Raw genomic sequence first — 19462 nt, forward strand, 5'->3', positions numbered from 1 at the left:
TAACCAATCACCATTGCTGTTACATTGCAATGCGGCCAAATCGACCAATGGCAACGTTTGTAGTGTGGCTCTCTTGGAATTGCATGCTGGGGTCTACGCAGACGATCGGCTACCACATTTTGACAAAGAAATCTTAGTTTTGTTGGCCTCAGAAAACACACATAATCTCCCATCATGGGAGTTCCGGCCTTCTTTGCCTGGCTGAGTAAGAAGTACCCCAGCATCGTGGTGCACTGTGTGGAAGAAAAGGTTTGTAGATCGTTTTGTATTCGAGTTTTGGTTGAAACTGGAATGGGGGAGGGGGGCAAAGCTAGCCATCTACACGTAACATGTGCTACGGCTTGCTAATGATCATCATATGTAAATGTTTCAAAACTGAAGGATATCTGACTTGTGCAACTCTTGGTTAGAATCTAACATTATGTGTCCTTGCAGCCCAAGGATGTGAACGGAGTGAAGATCCCAGTAGACATCAGTAAGCCCAACCCGAACGATGTGGAGTTTGACAACCTGTACCTGGACATGAATGGCATCATTCATCCATGTTCACATCCTGAGGACAAGTGAGTTATACAACAGTGACTGTGACAGTGTGTTTTAATTATTACCTTCGACAATAACTTGAAGAACGTTATGTTTTTTTTTTGTAGTAGCCTTTGTTTGAATGTATGCAATAATACAATTATGTTTGGATGGCATGTGGTTTATAGTAGCATGATAACTCAAACTTAAAGGTGTGGATGGATTGTCATCAAATTTGGTACGTGGGTAGGTCTTGGTGGCTTGTTAAAGTACTGCAGCAGAACGTCAGGTTTTGATATGTCATGATCTGGACAGTACTTAGCTTCTGTTTGGAAGCTCCTCTCAGATCTGATATAAACCAGGAGATCCCATGTTGGAGGAGAGCAAAACCTTGAAGAACCCTTATTGAGAGTCACTAAGGGCCCCATCTTGATGTGACTGTGAGTGGTTCAAATCTGGTCATACATAGCAGCAGTCAGCTGGTACTACTAGTCTACTACTACTCAGAGTAGTAAAAATACTAATCAGTGTGTCCTACATGTACATGTAGTGCTATTGCACCTAATGGCAGTTTACTATTTAACGTTACATGATGAAACAAACAAACAAATTATACATGTACAGTTGAAGATTCTTTAGTTAACTCAACAATTTTTCTCAGACCTGCTCCCAAGAACGTGGATGAGATGATGATTGCCATCTTTGAGGCGATCGACAGAATGATGGCCATCGTTCGTCCCAAGAAGCTCCTCTACATGGCGATTGACGGGGTGGTAAGGACACAACTTCTGACTCATCTCAATACTGCTATATACTGCTATATGCATGTGTGTTTTTTTAGTCACAGAGAATGGGATTACAGGTCAGAATCTTGAAATACTTGGTGCATGCAAAACTGGAGCTGTGGCCTAATTTTTTACCATGGTTGCACAGGTGCAACTTTGTTTACCTTATGTTAAGTTTCCATTGATTCTGCCAGTTGTTTTGGACATGTTCAAGGTTTATGTCCAGCTCTGACATTGCCAGTACAATGTATTTCACTAGTATTTCAGTTACTGAATTGACTGCATATTTTTTCCATACTGCAGGCTCCGAGGGCAAAGATGAACCAACAGAGGAAGAGACGTTTCTTTGCTGCTAAGGAAAGCAGGTCTGTTACATGTTGTTAGACTGTGTATGATTGCACCTTTTCTTATCATACATGTGCACTTTAACTCATACATGTACAAATTATGTTGATTGATTCATTAATTTATGTTGACAATTTTGTAGTTTTCCATATGCAAATCTCACAACAATGAACCTTTATTTCAAAATTACGCTAATAGTGAAATGAGTACTTTTTGGTATGTACAGTGATATAATAGTAGACCTCACTTAAGTCAAAGGTAGTATCCTGCTATGGTTTTAGAATGTTGTCTACTTCTCCTCAGAGATGGGAAAGAGGAACTGGCCAGGATACGTGAAGAGCTGGAGGGACAGGGTATCCAGCTTCCCCCAGAGAAGACCAACCAGGAACACTTTGACAGTAACTGCATCACTCCAGTAGGTAACCAGTGTGTTTCTCACACTGAACATGTCAATATGTAGATTCTAGTTCCAATCAAATTGCTTGTTACAAACTGGTTTGGATTTAGTGTATGACTTTGCTTGAGCCGTCTGTTGTCCTTGTTTTAACTTTATTTAGACTCACAACCAGCTTCAGTTTACACTGGTTGCTATTCTTCCTGTGGTCCCATACATCTATACATAATATCACAAATGAGACAGATGCATGTAGACTACAAAATAATAATCATACACATAACATATACCATACATAATGAGAATTAAAATACTCTGCCTCTAGACCAAGAAGTTTGGAGTGTAAAGTTGTTGTTGCTCATCTGACATGCATGCTACTGAAAAGGTTCACAGTCCTTAGGATCCATTGCTCATTGTGCTTGTCAAAAAGATCTAAGGGGAATTTCCCAGTAAATGTACAATAAACCCGTAAATGCTACATAGATAGCACCTGTCTTTTCTGTCACGACCAATGAACTAATAGCTCTTCTGTGAGCTAAACTGGTTTGAGATGACATTCTTTCACTTTTCTCAAAACGACTACAAATCTTTTTTATTATGTCAGTTTTCTAACCCAAACACTCCATCCCCAGGGTACAGAGTTTATGCACTACCTGTCCACCTGTCTGCGCTACTACATCCACGAGAGGCTCAACAACAACCCTGGCTGGAGAAATGTTAAGGTCAGGTTCAGTAAATAAAGATAACAGTTAAGCAGTTCAAGCCTCATCATTTATCTCTTTCATCCGAACAACTAGGTAACCCCCAAAGACGCTTTATAATTTCCATCACAAGATCTTGAGAAAATGATACAACTTGTAATTACAAGGGCACCTTTTCGTATTGTGACATATCAAAGAGAGTAAACCATTTTCATTGATGCCAACTGGAATTGTACAACAAACAAATATATTATATTTATTATGTCATGTAGGTTATCTTGTCTGATGCCAATGTACCCGGAGAGGGAGAACACAAAATCATGGACTACATCAGGAGACAGAGAGGTAGGGACATGGAAAAACATGTGATCTTTCTAACATCTTTCATCAAGCACATGGAGATAGAAAAAAATTCTAATAAACATTGAAGCATACCTTATAAACATTAGACATACACCTGTACATACTGTACATGTAGTACTTTGCGAGTATTGATCATTAACATTTATGTAGTTACATGTGGATGCATGTACCTGTAGTTCTTTACATGTATTTTCCTAAATCCTTATAATATAAATATAGTTCATGCCTATATATGAGTGAATTGTTTTAATGTTACATGGTACATGTTTTATTCCAGCCCAACCTGACCATGACCCCAACACTCACCACTGTCTGTGTGGTGCTGATGGTAAGTACAGAAAATTTTCACACAAATTGGGACACCAGCATAACCACTGACAGCATTGGCCTCACCTGAAAACATTCTATATCAGAACAACTAGTCTACCCTAATTTTCCCTCAAAAATTACAAGGACTAAACTTAGTATACTACATTCTTTTGTACTATGTTTCTAATTCATTCCCTTCCATTCAATTATTTGATATAGCTTGTTATTGAAGATCTAATGAAAAATTGTTACGTGTCCATCGCAGCTGATTTGATCATGCTGGGCCTGGCCACACACGAGCCTCACTTCACCATCATCAGGGAAGAGTTCAAGTATGGCAAACCCAGACCTTGCAAGCTGTGTAACCAGTTAGGTGGGTGTCTTTGCTTCTATTACTTCCAGAATGGAAGTATTGTTTTTGGTTGCATTAGTTGATAGTTTGTATGTTTGCATTGAGTCTCCACCGAGTTTGTGGTTAAAACTGTTTTGCCTCTTGTTCCAGGTCACGAGGCGAAGGAATGCCAAGGGTTGCCAAAAAACAAGGATGGGGAGGTAAGTCCTTAACCTTCAGGCTGCTAAGGTAGCAATTTGGCACCACATTTTTATTGGTTACAGGATTAAACAGCAGGAAGAAGGTTATTGAGAAGACGTGCTGAAGATTACTGCTATGAATACAGTTAGACATGAGTGTTACATTACATTACATACATCATATTACATTACATACTGCTAGGCCAACAGAAGTTTTAACATTGCTGTAAATGTATAATGGTGGTGGTGTCAAGTGCTTAGGCTAGCAGACACAACATCGAGAGGTCCGGGGTTTAATTCCTGGAATTCCTGACTAGACGTTGTGTCCTTGGGAAAGGCATTTTACACAACTTTTCTCACTCCATCCAGGTCTAAAATGGCTTTGGTCAGGGAATTAAAAGGCAGTGAAAGAGGCCAATACCATAACCAAGGCAGTGTGTAGCACACTTGTGTAGCACACTTGTCGAAAGTTGTAAAATTGTAATGTTTTGATAGATGTATCAATTTCTAAATGTTTCAGTTTGATGAGCTGGCCCCCATTATGGGAGAGGAGGCCACCTTTATCTTCATCAGACTTAATGTACTGAGGGAGGTGGGTAATCTATTGCTGTGAAGTTTTTTGGCATATTTACATCAATTCTATGTTATAATTGTCCATACATTGTTAGAAACCCCACATTTTGCTAATGTGCTGTATTAAGAACTTGAATATACTTATCCTCATTTTGATTATTAAGTCATAGCCATACCTAAACTATTCCTATTTTTTCATATTACAGTATCTCGAACAAGAAATGATGATCACTGGTTTGCCCTTCCCATACGATTTAGAGGTAGGTAATTATGGTAAATATTTATACTTAGTTAAAAGATCTTTGATACCGATGCCCTTTTTAGTGGCATGGTTCGCCTCTCTAAGCAGTAACACATAATGTTGTAGTTTTCAAGTTCAATACCAACATGTAGTACATTTCTTTGTTGTAGTATTGTTTTCATATTGGTTATCAAGTTAAATCTGATTACATGTAATCCTTATACTTTTTTGCACTTTGTTGACAGAGAGCGATTGATGACTGGGTCTTCATGTGCTTCTTTGTGGGGAACGACTTTCTACCTCACCTGCCTTCACTACAGATCAGGTCAGACATTCATTTATTTACACTAAAGTTTGCCACATTTTTTTCCAATCTGCAAAATATAAAATTTCATGGAGAATTGTTGCCTATAACTACTTGTTCATCGTTGGAACAATTATTTGTACTTTCACAGAGAGGGAGCCATTGACAGGTTGATAAGAATATACAAGAGGACCATACACAAGACTGGGGTCAGTAGATGCGGGACAGCACCTCGACAGAACGTACTGTACCTGCACGAAATCCGTAATGTATTGTATATCATTGCAATATGGCAGATCAACTCTTAGGTGTACATGTATATTGGTTGTATTTGCATATTCAAGAATGACATCCCATCCGTACCTGTTAATTTTCAAATGTTGTGTTGGAGAAGGTTTCATCAGCAACAAAATTCTGATGCAATGTTGACCAAACATCCAACAAAAACTGGAATATCCGGGTTTCGTGCAGGCAAAGTACAGGTTTGGCCCAAGCTTGGAAGAATTATGTTACATGTATACTCTACATGTATATAGAATCTACTTAAAGGGATAGAGAAGAGAAATGGTGATATATGTTACCATTTATGGGCTCAACTATTTCATGAATGGGTGAAGTCTGCCATCTCTGATTGGCTTAGTCTTTAGATTAAAAGAATTCTTTATTTTGTCTCACACAGGGGTACCTGACAGACAATGGTTTAGTAAATCTGAGTAGAGTACAGGTCATTCTTACAGGTACGTGGATAAGTGTAAAAGGTGGAATTGCTTTCAAAATACATTGTGCCTGTATTACAAAATTTAATCGAATTTTTGCTGATGCATTTTACCTGATGGTAATGAATTCTTTTAATACTCTACAGAATTGTGTACAAATTAATGTAGTTAGTTTTCATGCATCATGTAATTTAGTGGGTGCTTTCTTCATTTTGCAGAACTAGGGAAAGATGAAGATGAGATATTCAAGAAAAGACAGGAAAATGAGGTAAGATTGTGTGTCTTCCGTCCAAAAATAGTGTGTCTTTCAAAACGTTTGCAAATCTTATTTTATCTTAAGTTTCTATTGTCATTGATCAAATATTGTCACCTTTTTGTACTTCAGCTGAACTTCAGGGCAAGAACCAAGGCAAGGAAGAGAAGGGAGAAACAACAGAGGATGGTATGTCAAAGGTCATCTTTAAGGCATTTCACTCATTCACTCAAGTCACAATCATGTCTACTTTTTTGTTGTAAGCTAAACTCAAGGGTTTGTTGTTTGTGTTACAGATGCAGGGTAGACCTGCATGGACCCCAGATGGGCAGTTTTCACCACAGGTAACCGTGCACCTTTTGTCTGCTCCTAGTCACTTGTACCAAGAGTATTTATTTGGGGATAAGTCATTCATATCCAAACTGGTGTCATAGTAGTAATTTAGTGTGTTGTAGTCTTAGCGCTTGCTTTGCATTTGGATGGTCATGGATTCAAACCCTAGCCTGATTGTACCACAGACTTTAAAATTGTATGGTCTACTTTTTATGCTTAGCACTCAGCACTCAGCACTAAAACACATAACTGTTACACTACCCGTGGACTTGCCTCCTGCTTTAGTGCTTGCATGGCTGTGTGGCCCAAGGGCTATGATGGTGATGGGCATCGCCCTATAGACTTAAAGGTGTGGGAAGGAGTTTGACTTTTAAAGCTTAGTAGCAGCTTCTTAACCTTTAGCACACTAAAGTAGCCCTTTGGCTACTAATTCTCTATTGGTACTGGGGTGAGGCAGCAGGGAGAAGGTCAAAGTTAAGATGTAACGTCTAACTTCTTTATTGTCATCTGTCCCTGACAGCCCATAGGACAGACTCCATCCCCTATCCACAACCCTCGCCAGGCTGCTGCACAGGGGAGGATGGACTCTGCCAACAAGGTAACAAACTGACCATTCTACTAGTGTGTACCTTGAGAAGAATTCTTGCTGAAATATGGTGTAAAGGGCTTGAAATACTTTTTTTTCTGCATAGATGCACAGGTGCAGGTCACCAGACATTTTACCTGCACTACTCAGATTTTTGCTAAACACTGTTCAGAAACCATTGCCAGTACTGTAATTCACTTTATGTTCACGGTAGCAAAATTTCACGGTCTGAGAAAAATGGACATGTTCACGGAACTATACGTTCACGGTGGTGACAGGCGTAGGAAAAAGAAAGTCCAGGAATTATTTGTTAACTGTAATGATAAGTTCACTGTACAGAAGCAACAGTGAAAACAGTGAACTTATCAGTACAGTGAACAAATCAGGAATTACAGTATTTCTTTTATACTTAACAGGTGGTAACAGTTAATGCTGCAAATAAAAATCCATGTACACCTATGTATATACAAACTGTATATTAACCCAGGACATGTGCAGGTAGACATCACAAAAACCTACACAGCTTCAATTTCCCCTGCACTAACCTGCATATGCAGGTGGTATTTTGAGCCCTGTTACTGTATATCAAAGGTGATATTGCACTGTCTTAATGGGAGAACATGGTTCTTTTGCAGAGAGCTGCAGATGACCTAAGGAATATGCTCGCTCGCAACGGGGAACAGGTAAGAAACAGTGAAATGTTTGCACGTTGGCAGAATGTACAACCATTTATGTCATACCTGGGCTGCCATAATGTTTGATGCGGATGTTCTGGCCCGTGTGATAACTAGCTTTACAGCCTGGGGTTCTATCTGGCAGATGATATCTTTCCTGACACAACATGTGCTTTGACTCTAGACTCCAGACAGGACTCCAGGAAGCAGAGGCAGCACCCCCGGAAGTGGGGGGTTCAAGTCACCGGCCCCCCAGACCCCCTACAGCATGCAGTACACCCCCCGCAGTGGGGAGAAGAGAAAGGCTGATCAGGCTGAGCTGGACAGTGATGAGGAGCCAGAGCCTGAAGATGACGTCAGGTAGGACGAGGGAGGGACTCTTTTGTTGATCTCTTTACTTCAACTCAAGACAGAGCCTTTATATGATTATTGTTAGATGCAATTTCATTTGAATTTTCACTCATTGTAAGGTTATTGTAGGGGATATCATATACTAGTATGCAGATTTTTTTCAGTGACTGATAGATAATCAGTGGCAAAGAAATCAAAATCCTTTTTTTTTTGTGTTCTTGTGTGCCATCACAGTACGCAGAAATCAGTTGTTCACCAACACTGCATCCTTGACCTGCAATGTTACACTAAGCTGACAGGGGGCAGTTTTGATCCATGTGTATGTTCACAAGAAGTTGCAATATGAATCAGATGGAATATCTTCTATGTGTAAGAAGTGCTTTTATGTTTTCAGGCTGTGGGAGGATGGCTGGAGGGAGCGATACTACGTAGCTAAGTTTGATGCCGACCCAAATGATGAGGAGTTTCGCCACTCTGTGGTATAAAACCATTCTTTCATTTTCATAAGATAAGTTCTGTAAAAAGTTTTATTGCTTCTATTGTGACAGTTTAACTTGCCTATTTCTAGAAGATTCTTAGAAGATAACTACATGTTTTTTTCAATGATATCATCCAGGCTGCTGCCTACACAGAGGGACTTTGCTGGGTCATGCTGTACTACTACCAGGTATCTACTAGATCATCTACTCTTCTATGTCTAAATAGTTTGCTTGACATTGTCTACTAACAGTTGCAGTGTATATTTTTTTACATATGATAATGAATGTGCAACAATGTAATTTATGATCAACAATGAAGTACATGTACATTGTACACATTGTATTTGTTTGTATTTGCCTGATGTAGCTTGATACAATTACCTTGGCATACAATACACGCTGTAGATTGAGTACTGTATATAACAAAGTTGCCACATGCAATGGGGTATTGGGTTGTAATGTAATTTTCTGTACCTGTAATGCACACTGAAGTCAACAGAGAGAGTAGCTGTAACATTTCTGACTACAGTTTAGCACCATTTTCATTCTTTTCACCAAAAACCAAAAGAGACAAAGGTTTGACTTAAGGATTGCCATGATGACTGTGAACAATCTGAAAATTATGGAAGATTCTTTTAACTCATTGACAAATGCAATCTATTGCAATTATATGTATTTATTACGGTAACCATATTACACATGTCTGGCATATTTTTCAGGGCTGCCCATCGTGGAAATGGTTCTTCCCCTTCCACTATGCTCCCTTTGCCTCCGACTTTGTCAACATTGGTGATCTTCCCAACACCTTTGAGAAGGGGACCAAACCTGTAAGTTGTCTTCTCTGTCTTTGTGCTTGTCACAGATGTCTATTTATAGGAAATATCGCAAGCATAGTGATGCATACCGGTTCACTGGACTTGATCCGGACTTGTAAGAATGTTTAGGTTCAAGTCCAAAAAAACCTAAAAGTCAAGAACCGAGTCCGGACTTATTATCATAAAAGACCATTTCACATACCCACACACACATTTCTTTCCAAACCACCTAAAACCTTCAGTAGATTGTAAAATCTTTGCTGCAAAACGAAGAAAATATTGCCATCGGGCATCGTCAAGTACTGGCCTCCATGTTATGTGGCCAAAGTTTCACCCAGACAACATTGCAAGGTTGCCAACATGCAATTTTGTATATGCCATGGGTTTAGGTCCGGATCTGAACCTAAACCTCTAGACTTGAATCCAGACCTGAACCTAAAATTGGGTTTAGGTATGCATCACTACGCAAGCAAAAATGCTTCTTTACTTTATGTTATTAATTGTAGGGGGAGGAGGATCTGTATCAGTACATGTATTTGTAAATGTGATACATGTACATGTATAGTCAGTATAACTGCCCTTCAGTGCAACATACCAGATTTGCTGTAACACGGCAAGGCGGCAGCCAGCTATATTACACTGAATGACTTGTTACACCTAACCTTTGCACATCTAACTGTAAGCGTTGTTTAAAGCTACAAATGTATCTAGTGATGATGCCCCTACTGTACTTTGGTGGCAGGTAGATATCAGAAATACCTGCACAACTCCAATTTTACCTAAGCTAACCTGCATGTGCAGGTTCAAGCCCTGGTATACCTGTGTTGCGAATGTCCTGTAGTCTGGTACACTTATTCATGAACTTAGACATCAGAAACAGCTTCCCTCACTTTATAGTGCAGCTCCTAATTTTCCTCCCATCTAAAGTCAACATCCTGTCCCATCCCGCTCATTTGCCGGGCCACTTGTGCGTGTTTTCCCGCACTCTGAAGCACCGCCGCGCCACTCGTGAAGGTGTAGCCCATTTCCTTTCCATTAAAGCGAAATGCGGCGGCTGCTTAGACTTTTAGAGCGCGCCGTGTCAATCATTCCGATCAGGTATGATCCGACGCCCAATGCCAAAAATTGTAACAAGTGGGTCTGTTTGATTCTGAACATTCAAGTACGCATCCCGTAACTTCTAACCTGTTTTGATCCAGCTACACCATAACCACATACATATGTACAGGAGTGGCTTTGAAATTCAATACATGTAGAATTTGCTTTCCTTAATGATATGCAACAGCAAGACAAGCCTTGCAACACATATGTTCGAAATACATGTACTTCAGGGAGAAAGCAATTACTTGTAAAGTAACTGTACTGTGGTTTGACCTCAAGTAAACTCTTATTAGGCAGAATGCCCTGGCCCATTTTTCTGAATTTACTTTGGGTTCTTGTATCTAAGTGGTATATGCATGAATGTGAGTGCTTATGAAGCGTGAATATGGCATATTCTCAGACAGACATTATTTTATTGTTGCCTTTTGTCATCGTTCAATGCATCTTAATATACATGTATATTTAGTAATGATTGTTATTGACTATTGATATAAATATGTGATATTGATATCAAAATCACAGAACACAACTCTGGGGCCTGCCAGGGATTCGAACCCACAACCTTCAGATTCAGCAACCCAAACCACAAGACCATCTACCCTCTGCCGGGAATTCGAACCCAGAACCTTTGGATTCAACAATGTGTAACAATTCCTGTTGTTCTTCCACAGTTTAACCCCCTGGAACAGCTGATGGGAGTGTTCCCTGCCGCCAGTAAACAGTTCCTCCCGACATCATGGGCTGAACTCATGATCAAGCCGGTACGTTTATAAGATTTTATTTATTTCGATTTACAGTAGTGCAATGAAGGGGGAGACAAAACAAATGATTTTACTCACCTTTAAAAGTCCCCCGGCAACAAACAGAAATGCAATGAAATGAACAATATGCAATGTCATACGTGTATTAAGCAATGATAATTATCTGATTCAATACAAATAGTTAAAGCATGGACAAATTACAAACAAAATATTACCATAACATAATTATGTACCTGTTCAGCCTGGCCTCAAAGCCAGCTGTAATGATCATCTGTATATATCATAACTGTCTAACAATGACAAGATATAACTTCAGCTCTCTTAAAAAATTAGAAATTAGATAGTATCATTGAGGCCTCAAGAATGTGTTAAACACCTGGATATCTGAAGTGTACATGTATATCTCAGGGATTACTGAATCTTGTTACTATGTTACATTAATAGAACTTCAAATTGACCTTTTTTTCTTGATAAGGTGATTTAGGGTACCTGGTAGAATTATGAGAGTTGAAACTACATGTACATTTACATGTACCGTATTATGATATGAGTTGTCTTTGCAATGACTCTCAGGCTTTTTACTTTATAAAAGGGAAGAAACAAGCCATCTTCATGTTTTTGAGAGCATTCGTCTAAGGGTATTGTGCATTTTATGTCTCATCTCAACACACATATGAAAAACACTTAGGGGTCTCCCCAGAAATTCTTAGAGGAAAGGTACTCCCTAATCGGTTGATGAAAAAATGAGCAAATGTTCATGAAAAACTGAGAGAAAACCCTTAATGTGAAATGTTTTGGAGCAGTGCTAGGAATTTCGGATAGAGGGGGGAGCACCCTTGCTTCATTCCTTGGGGGAGAGCCTGAGAGACTTTATTTTGTATCATCAAGACTTTTCCCGGCACACCCAAAAGTCATTGGGAATTCCGTGGAAGCGATGCCGCAAAGTGCTCTAGACTTAGATGTCCTCAATTACGACGGGCCGCTCGGTTCGCACACTCGTAGCATGAAGTGTCCACGTTGCCCGCACATGTCGGTACGCCAAGTACGATTCCGCGCCCAGTGTTTTACCCACACGAGCCATCAAGGCACTTGAAGGGTTCTCTCGAGTGTGTACCAAATGGTTTCGCGCCATCTACACTATTGCCTTTTGATGTGTTTTTTTGTGTTGAGATCGTGCCAATATTAATAAATGCCTTTCTGAATATTCTTTAACATGGAGGAATGCTATTTGTGATACAGTATTTCGAACGTCATTGAAAGCTAGTGAAGGCTTTTAAGCATCTATATATGTATTTCAGAAAAGCACTTTAACTTTAGGGTGTTTTTCAACACTAGTATGGCTTTAGCTCTTAAGTGCCAAATGTTGTAAAACTGTTCAATTAGATCATAACATTACAAAGTTTAAATTTAGGACACTTTCACATCAAGTTAACTGTCACAGTAACAGTCACTACAGTACTGTTTTACATGTAGTAGACGAAGTGTAGAATTTGTTATCTAGTAATGATCTGTCAAATCTTCTACCACAGTTATATTACGGTTGAACAATTGAACCATTGTCACTCTAAGGATACTTCATAATACCAGATTTTCTGTAGTTACTAAGCAAGGATAGAACACCAAGGGTTACTGTAATTCACTTTATGTTCACGGTAGCAAAATTTCACGGTCTGAGAAAAATGGACATGTTCACGGAACTATATGTTCACGGTGGTGACAGGTGCAGAAAAAAGAAAGTCCAGGAATTATTTGTTAACTGTAATGATAAGTTCACTGTACAGAAGCAACAGTGAAAACAGTGAACTTATCAGTACAGTGAACAAATCAGGAATTACAGTAATGATTTGTATCCATTCTTTTCTCTCTGAAAATGGTGATGGAAAGATTTACATTGCTGTTCAATATCCCATGTTAGATAATTTTTTTTATGATATGAAACAGTATATTTATTTTTCAGCTCTCATCACTTGAAATTTTAGGCACCAAATTCCTGTCACGCATTTGTACATGTACCTTGTTGTTTAGACATTCAGTCCTTTATGTAACAGTTGCTTAATTTGATATATTTACACACAATCGAGTCTGAAAAGTATACATACATTTTGCATTGTTGAATGAAGCTTGACACTATCAATATACATGTTGTACAGTCCTTCTGTTAACTGTATAAAATGGACAAGTGACAATGTCCTTCGTAAAAGCTATTCACGTTGTTTGTGTAAAGATAAAGACCAGTTTGCTGTAATAAGGACTGGTGACAAATATCGATCGTTCTGTTAACATTCAAAAGGGCACGTCGTGGAGTCAACGGGTCATGGCTTCTGTGAGGAAGGGAGGATAATTACGGCTTTCAAATCCTCCATTTTCTCCGACCGAGGGACGGAAAGGAGCACTTTGATGCCAGGCTAATGGGAATGTGGTCATTGTCGGATGTGTGGAGATGTAATGGTCACGAGCGTTACTGTGCCTGGTTGTGCTTTCTTCCGTCTAATGGAGATGTGCTGTCAGTAACACTCATGGTTTTAGTTTTACACACACCTGTCTTAAAATAACAACTGTTTGTGAGTGCTGCTCAGTTGTGAAAAAAAAAGCAGGGGATCACAAATGGCAATCCAGATGTCAGTGCACCCAGAAACCAAGCTATGCCCTTTTTAATTTTACAGAGATGTTTTCTAGATTTTGTTATTTACCTTTATTAAAATCCTTGATGATCTAGTGGCAGATCTACCCAGTGCTCACAGATGTAGGTGTATCAGTGTTTTAACCCATCAACATGATAAATTATACAATGTACTGTCAAACCTGTAAAATTGACCACCTCTACATAAGAACCACCTGGCCAATGACTTATTGGTGGTCCCATAGATAATATTTTTCCCATTGACACAATCATTAAGAATCCTGTCTATGGTGACCACCTGTCCACGTAGACCAGATATTTTCTCAGTCCCCTGAGTGGTCCTCTTGGGCAGTTTGGTCTGTGTGTTAGTTACCAGAATCTTCTTGCTTTCATGAAAGTTATCCTTTACACTTTTGAAGGACTACTTGCATCTTCATTCCAATTTTGTGTTCTAGGATTCGCCCATCATTGACCTGTATCCAGAGGACTTCAGAATAGATCTCAACGGGAAGAAGTACACATGGCAAGGTCAGGGATATCATTGTTTGTTGTTTCAAGACATAAGACATTTATAAAATACCTCAGTACTTGGCACAAGGAGTTTTGTAGCATTTTCCCTGCTGATAATGCTTCTATACCACTTTAAAGTCCAGGGCTCAAGCTGAAATTCTACCCACATGACTGTGCAGGATTATAAGTGCAGGTAAAATTGAAGATGTAAAATTTGTATTTTTGACATGCGTGATGTTTACCTGCACCTAACCTGAGTTGGTCCATGTACAGGGTTTATATGCAAATTGTAGGTTTGTGTGGATTTTCAAATTTTTGCATTGAATGTTACCTCCTACTACCAAATGAAACCAAAGTGAAGATGAATGCATTTACAATTATGTGCTCTGTTACATGTACAGATCTTGCGCTGACAGTCAGCTTTCATCTGCCCAAAAGATATTGTAAAGATTTGAAAGATTCAGAGTTAAATGGTGTTATTTTTAGAGCATGGTTACACATGTACATGTATGTTAAACTTAGTCAACATGCATGTATATATAAGTCTTGCTATCTTCAGACACATTGATTCTTGCACTCTTGTCAAACGCAGGTGTTGCTTTACTCCCGTTTGTGGACGAGGTGCGACTTCTCAAGGCTCTAGACGCCGTACGGGGAGATCTTACGGAGGAAGAACGTGAGTAGGGGTCACCAACCTCCGGAAGAAATCCTTGAAATGTCTTGAATGAACAGCTTCTTCTGTGCAAATATCTTGAGCTAGTGAGAAGAATATAACCTCCATTAACATCTATCCACTGGGTTACATGATGTTTGTTTGTGAGATCTCTATTGTAGTACCCCCAGGTATACACAGTTACATGTAGAACAAATATAAAGATTAGGTATGAGTGTACAAATGTATAGTACATTGTATTGTACTGGGAGATGTTCTCTTAAGATGTATTTTTGTCAGGATGGCCAATACTTGTATACATGTACATTCAATGCATACATATAATGTAAATGATACATGCTGTGCTAGTAGTTCATTTGTATCATTAATTTTGTTATACATGAATGAAATTATGAGCATCTCCATAGCTTTCAGTCCAAAATGGCACCCACATCATAGCAGCTTTGACGGAAAATGAACCATAATGACTTTTGTTACAAGAAGACTAGAGGTAACTAATTTTAAATTTACGCTGATAGGGCATCATAACATGGGCAAGGAACACAAACATGTGTATGTCATGTATATAGGTAATTTTATTCATAAAGGCCTGATATGATTTTTTAAAATGTATGAAACATGTTACTGATGTCTAAATGTCAGTGTACAGAAATAGCCTGGGTGCAGACCGGCTGTACCTGAGAGATGGACATCCTGCCTTCAGTTTCTTCCAAGGACTGTACCAAGACAGCTTGGAAGAGGTGAGACAAGCTCCCTGTACTAAATGTGGCATTGTAATTATAGGTCACTAATAAACTTTAATGATAAAGTCTAGATATACATGCATATGTACAGTGGCTATAGTCTTGTATGGTGTGTGTGTCTGTGTGCATGTGTGTGTGACTGACTTTACATGTATGTGTATGTGTGCATCTATTTGTGTCTGTGTGTGTGCATGTGTGTGTACAATATATGTGTGTATGTATGTGTGTGCATAGATATAGACAAATTTATTTGCAGCCTGCAGTCAATTTTTTTCTTGGTCCCCTAACCTCAATAGTGTATCGAAGATCTACCAATAGTTTAACAACAACAAATGAAGCTTATCAGAGAGACAATGACCGCTATCTTGCCCCCTCCCCAGGCTGACCTGAATGCTAACCTTACCCAAGGTATGAGAGGTGTCATCAAACCTGACAACCTGGCTATCATGCCAAACAAGTAAGTGAAGTAAAAGATCTTAATATTACTGCATGTATATTGCTTTCAGGAGTTTTGACCCATTAGTATACTATACTCCTTTAACTCCCATTTCATTTGTTTCAAGAAGTCAGAGGCTTGTCAGATCTTTAAATAATGCTTGCTATTGACTTAATAAAGTCTGACGAACATGTCTTCTGTTGAACAGTACTGTCAAGTCACCTCTTCCGAACCTGCGAGATGTCTTCAACAACCAGACACTAGGGTGAGTTTGAATGAATGAATATTAAGTGTACTAGTACTAGCTGTTGTAGTAGTTGTACAGTGTATCTACATCTGTACAATCTGTATAGCCGGTGGTAAAGCCATTTGGCGTAACTCACCAACTTTGCAGGCATAGTGAGGATGCCTCAAATGTACTTGCTGGCAGCAAAGTTCCACTCTACAGTACAATGTAGTTCTAGCAATGGTCTGTCCAAATGCGCAGTCTAGCTATTAGCTACAGCATACAGTCACTGTGTCGTGTATACTGTTTTAGTCAATGTTTCAGTCACTTACAAAAGGGCAAATAACCCCATGTCACCCTATAAAGGGCAGTATAACTCCAACCAATAATGATGATGATACTTTTTCTTTAATTGTGGAGGTTGATACATTCCAAATCACACTTCTACTGTTTCTCTCTCCCTAACCCAGTGTTCTGTACAAGGACCCATCATACGCAGAAGACTACATATTCCCAGCCAAAGTACTGCCTGATGCCAAGTAAGTTTGTTTTGCACTAAAAACACTTTCAATAGATTAGAATAGTCATTCTCACATCCTAGTAAAACAATTGGAATTTAAAAAATTGGACCAAACTGCATTTTGGGAAAGCATGGTTATACTTTTGAGATTTGTAAATGGTTACAGTGGTAAAGAACTGCTAATCTCAAACTAATGAATTTACTACTTCAAAAGATTTGAAGTAATTTCTGTGTGGGAGAAACACAGAGAAAGGTTGTTCTGGGATTTCTTTCTTTCTTTTCAAACCCTCCACCGTTTTAATTTCTGGTCAAGAAAATTTGTGATTATAATATGGCTGTTTAGTAGTGATATAAAATAAAATCTCCCACTTTTAATTCATCTGAAGCTGGTTAATTTCCCCGTCAAATAAAGTAAAAGCGTCACTATGGTAAACTCATAGTCATTGCTATGCACTGGATGAATGTAGAAACCACACCTAACCCCCTATAGGATGCCAGACCGCGTCCTGAAGCCAGGAGACTTTGAGCGACACCAGCAACAGGCGAACCGTGGGCGGGGCCGCGGGCGGGGCGGTGGCGGATACCGTCCACAGCTAGGTTTTACCCGGGACAGTGGCCACGGGGCCAGACTGTCCGACTCGGGCCATCGCATGCTGCAGTGAGTACGGCGTTGCTAACGGCAACAGTTGCCACGGTGTTGGTGTGTTTCCGCAGCACATGGCAGTTCTAATAAACGATCATTCCTCATTTCTTCTCCCCCCTCCAGTGACACTGCTGATGACTGCATGTTGCCAGCTCTCTACCTCCAGTTAAACGCCTCAACTTTAACTTTAACTCTCTCCTCTGCAGAAAGAATAAATGCATGCTGCTTGTTTGTTTGCTTCTTTAGTTGCTTGGTGCTTGGGTAAAATTTTTCTGCCAGTGTCATTGAACTAGAACAACAATAGTCCAAAAAATTCTTCCTTTTTTCTTAAAGTGGCATACATTTATAATGTATTGTTTGGAGTTGTTGAAAATCTTGGCCTAACATGACAATTGTTCTGAGTAAAATGACACTGTTTTCTTATGACTGCATAGTCTCCACTTTCTTTGCAATGTTGTGCTTTGTTTTGTTTTGTATTTCTTGCTACATCTTGGGTGATCATGTTATAAGGTGCATACTGTAGTGTAGCTTTGGTAAAAACCATAACTTTTAACACCTTTAATTTCCTTTCCATTCCTTCCCCATATATAGATGTGTGGGTGCTCTGCTCTGCACTTGACCCTTGACCCATCAACCTGATGATACCCTGCATGTTCCTGTAGTTTCGCCTACAGCATGAAGTTGTTAAAGACCCCCTGCTTTACCCTTCAGTGAACCTTTCCTGTTTGGTTATTTCCTTGCGTTCTGTCACTGATAATACTTTGACCCACAGGCATGGCATAAACAAGGCGTCGGGGAGTTCTTTATTGGGGAGTCCTCCCCCGATGATGGGCTCCCCTGGGTTCCAGTCTCCACAGTACAACAGGGGGAGCAACTACAACTCCCCCTCCCCTTACAGCAGGGGCAGGGACTACAACTCCCCCTCCCCACATGGTTCAGGGGGTAGGTACGACAACTACAGACAAGGGGGCAGCTCTGGGGGCTACAGGAATGGTGAGTGCTGATTTTATGTGCTTACATGTGCACCCTGTTTCCACTAGAGGTTGCAACTAGGGGTGGGTACCGGTATAGAAAATTCAGGTCCGGATCAGGTTCAGAGGATCAGGTCCAGGTCCGGACCTGAAACCGGACCTGATTATTGTACAGTAGTATAGTATATCATATTTTGGCAAGCGAGACACAATTTCTTGGTGTACACGACACGGCCGTGCATGAGGCCGCTTTTCCCAATGAATAATACGGCTGAAATGCCAACACATCCACAAATAATTTGATCAAATACTTAATTGCTGCGATCTAAAATGTTACAGGGTTCTCTTAGCGGGGGTTGTTTATTGTTTTGATTGGTAAAACGCAGGGTAAAATACGCTAAAAATTTAGCCACGCCGCGGTCCACACTTCCGGGTTAAGTGACGACAAAATCACGTCGAAAACGCTAAAAATCCGCATAGAAGCATATATTTTCCCCAAAGATTCTTGAAACTATGCATTTCTTCACTAGAATATCGATGTGTGGTTGTGGAAAATAGAATTTTAGCGCCGATATCGAACAAAGAAAAGTTGTTTACACGCGCGTCGGCTCGCTCAAGTCTGCCGCTACGCTGCCAGCAGCGGGCGCAACAACCAATCAGAGATGCGAAATGCCAACACGTGACGCGGGATTGCGTCACAGTGTGAACAATGGGGGAGGGCTCGCCGTGCACGAAATGTTTTTGCGTCAATATTCAGCGCCGTGTTTCAAGAGATTAATACCGGGAAACATTTTTTTTCTTGTTTTTGAACGCATAAACATGGATTTAGGCTGATCTAGTATGATTCAGGGTTATTTTTTTTACCTGCCATGGCCAGATTATCTAAAGATGTGTGTGTTGTGTGTACAAATTATCTACAGAAATGTACATCAGGTCCGGTCATCCGGTTTTCACGTTTCGGTTTTTGGACTCGGTTCTTGAAT

The 19462-nt window shown here is 39.8% G+C and overlaps 1 protein-coding gene across 1 annotated transcript in view; it reads left to right on the forward strand.

The window, feature by feature from the left end:
- The first annotated feature begins 74 nt into the window (after window positions 1-74).
- LOC109488193 (5'-3' exoribonuclease 2-like) overlaps window positions 75-19462 on the forward strand; it is a 27000-nt gene continuing 7612 nt past the window's right edge. The window contains exons 1-31 of the mRNA XM_019792370.1: window positions 75-249; window positions 436-563; window positions 1184-1295; window positions 1611-1672; window positions 1956-2067; window positions 2679-2768; window positions 3020-3092; window positions 3388-3438; window positions 3685-3792; window positions 3922-3971; window positions 4471-4542; window positions 4730-4783; window positions 5010-5089; window positions 5220-5277; window positions 5748-5805; window positions 6003-6052; window positions 6170-6226; window positions 6334-6381; window positions 6891-6968; window positions 7592-7639; window positions 7815-7990; window positions 8376-8460; window positions 8598-8648; window positions 9180-9287; window positions 11048-11137; window positions 14213-14285; window positions 14860-14943; window positions 15583-15680; window positions 16064-16140; window positions 16328-16384; window positions 16816-16884. Coding sequence (XP_019647929.1) covers window positions 175-249; window positions 436-563; window positions 1184-1295; window positions 1611-1672; window positions 1956-2067; window positions 2679-2768; window positions 3020-3092; window positions 3388-3438; window positions 3685-3792; window positions 3922-3971; window positions 4471-4542; window positions 4730-4783; window positions 5010-5089; window positions 5220-5277; window positions 5748-5805; window positions 6003-6052; window positions 6170-6226; window positions 6334-6381; window positions 6891-6968; window positions 7592-7639; window positions 7815-7990; window positions 8376-8460; window positions 8598-8648; window positions 9180-9287; window positions 11048-11137; window positions 14213-14285; window positions 14860-14943; window positions 15583-15680; window positions 16064-16140; window positions 16328-16384; window positions 16816-16884 — 2432 coding nt within the window. The 5' untranslated portion in view covers window positions 75-174. The remainder of the gene's footprint in view (window positions 250-435; window positions 564-1183; window positions 1296-1610; window positions 1673-1955; window positions 2068-2678; window positions 2769-3019; window positions 3093-3387; window positions 3439-3684; window positions 3793-3921; window positions 3972-4470; window positions 4543-4729; window positions 4784-5009; window positions 5090-5219; window positions 5278-5747; window positions 5806-6002; window positions 6053-6169; window positions 6227-6333; window positions 6382-6890; window positions 6969-7591; window positions 7640-7814; window positions 7991-8375; window positions 8461-8597; window positions 8649-9179; window positions 9288-11047; window positions 11138-14212; window positions 14286-14859; window positions 14944-15582; window positions 15681-16063; window positions 16141-16327; window positions 16385-16815; window positions 16885-19462) is intronic.

This window comes from Branchiostoma belcheri, unplaced genomic scaffold (genome assembly GCF_001625305.1).
Source record: "Branchiostoma belcheri isolate BF01 breed outbred unplaced genomic scaffold, Haploidv18h27 scaffold92, whole genome shotgun sequence".
NCBI classification, from domain to species: Eukaryota; Metazoa; Chordata; class Leptocardii; order Amphioxiformes; family Branchiostomatidae; genus Branchiostoma; species Branchiostoma belcheri.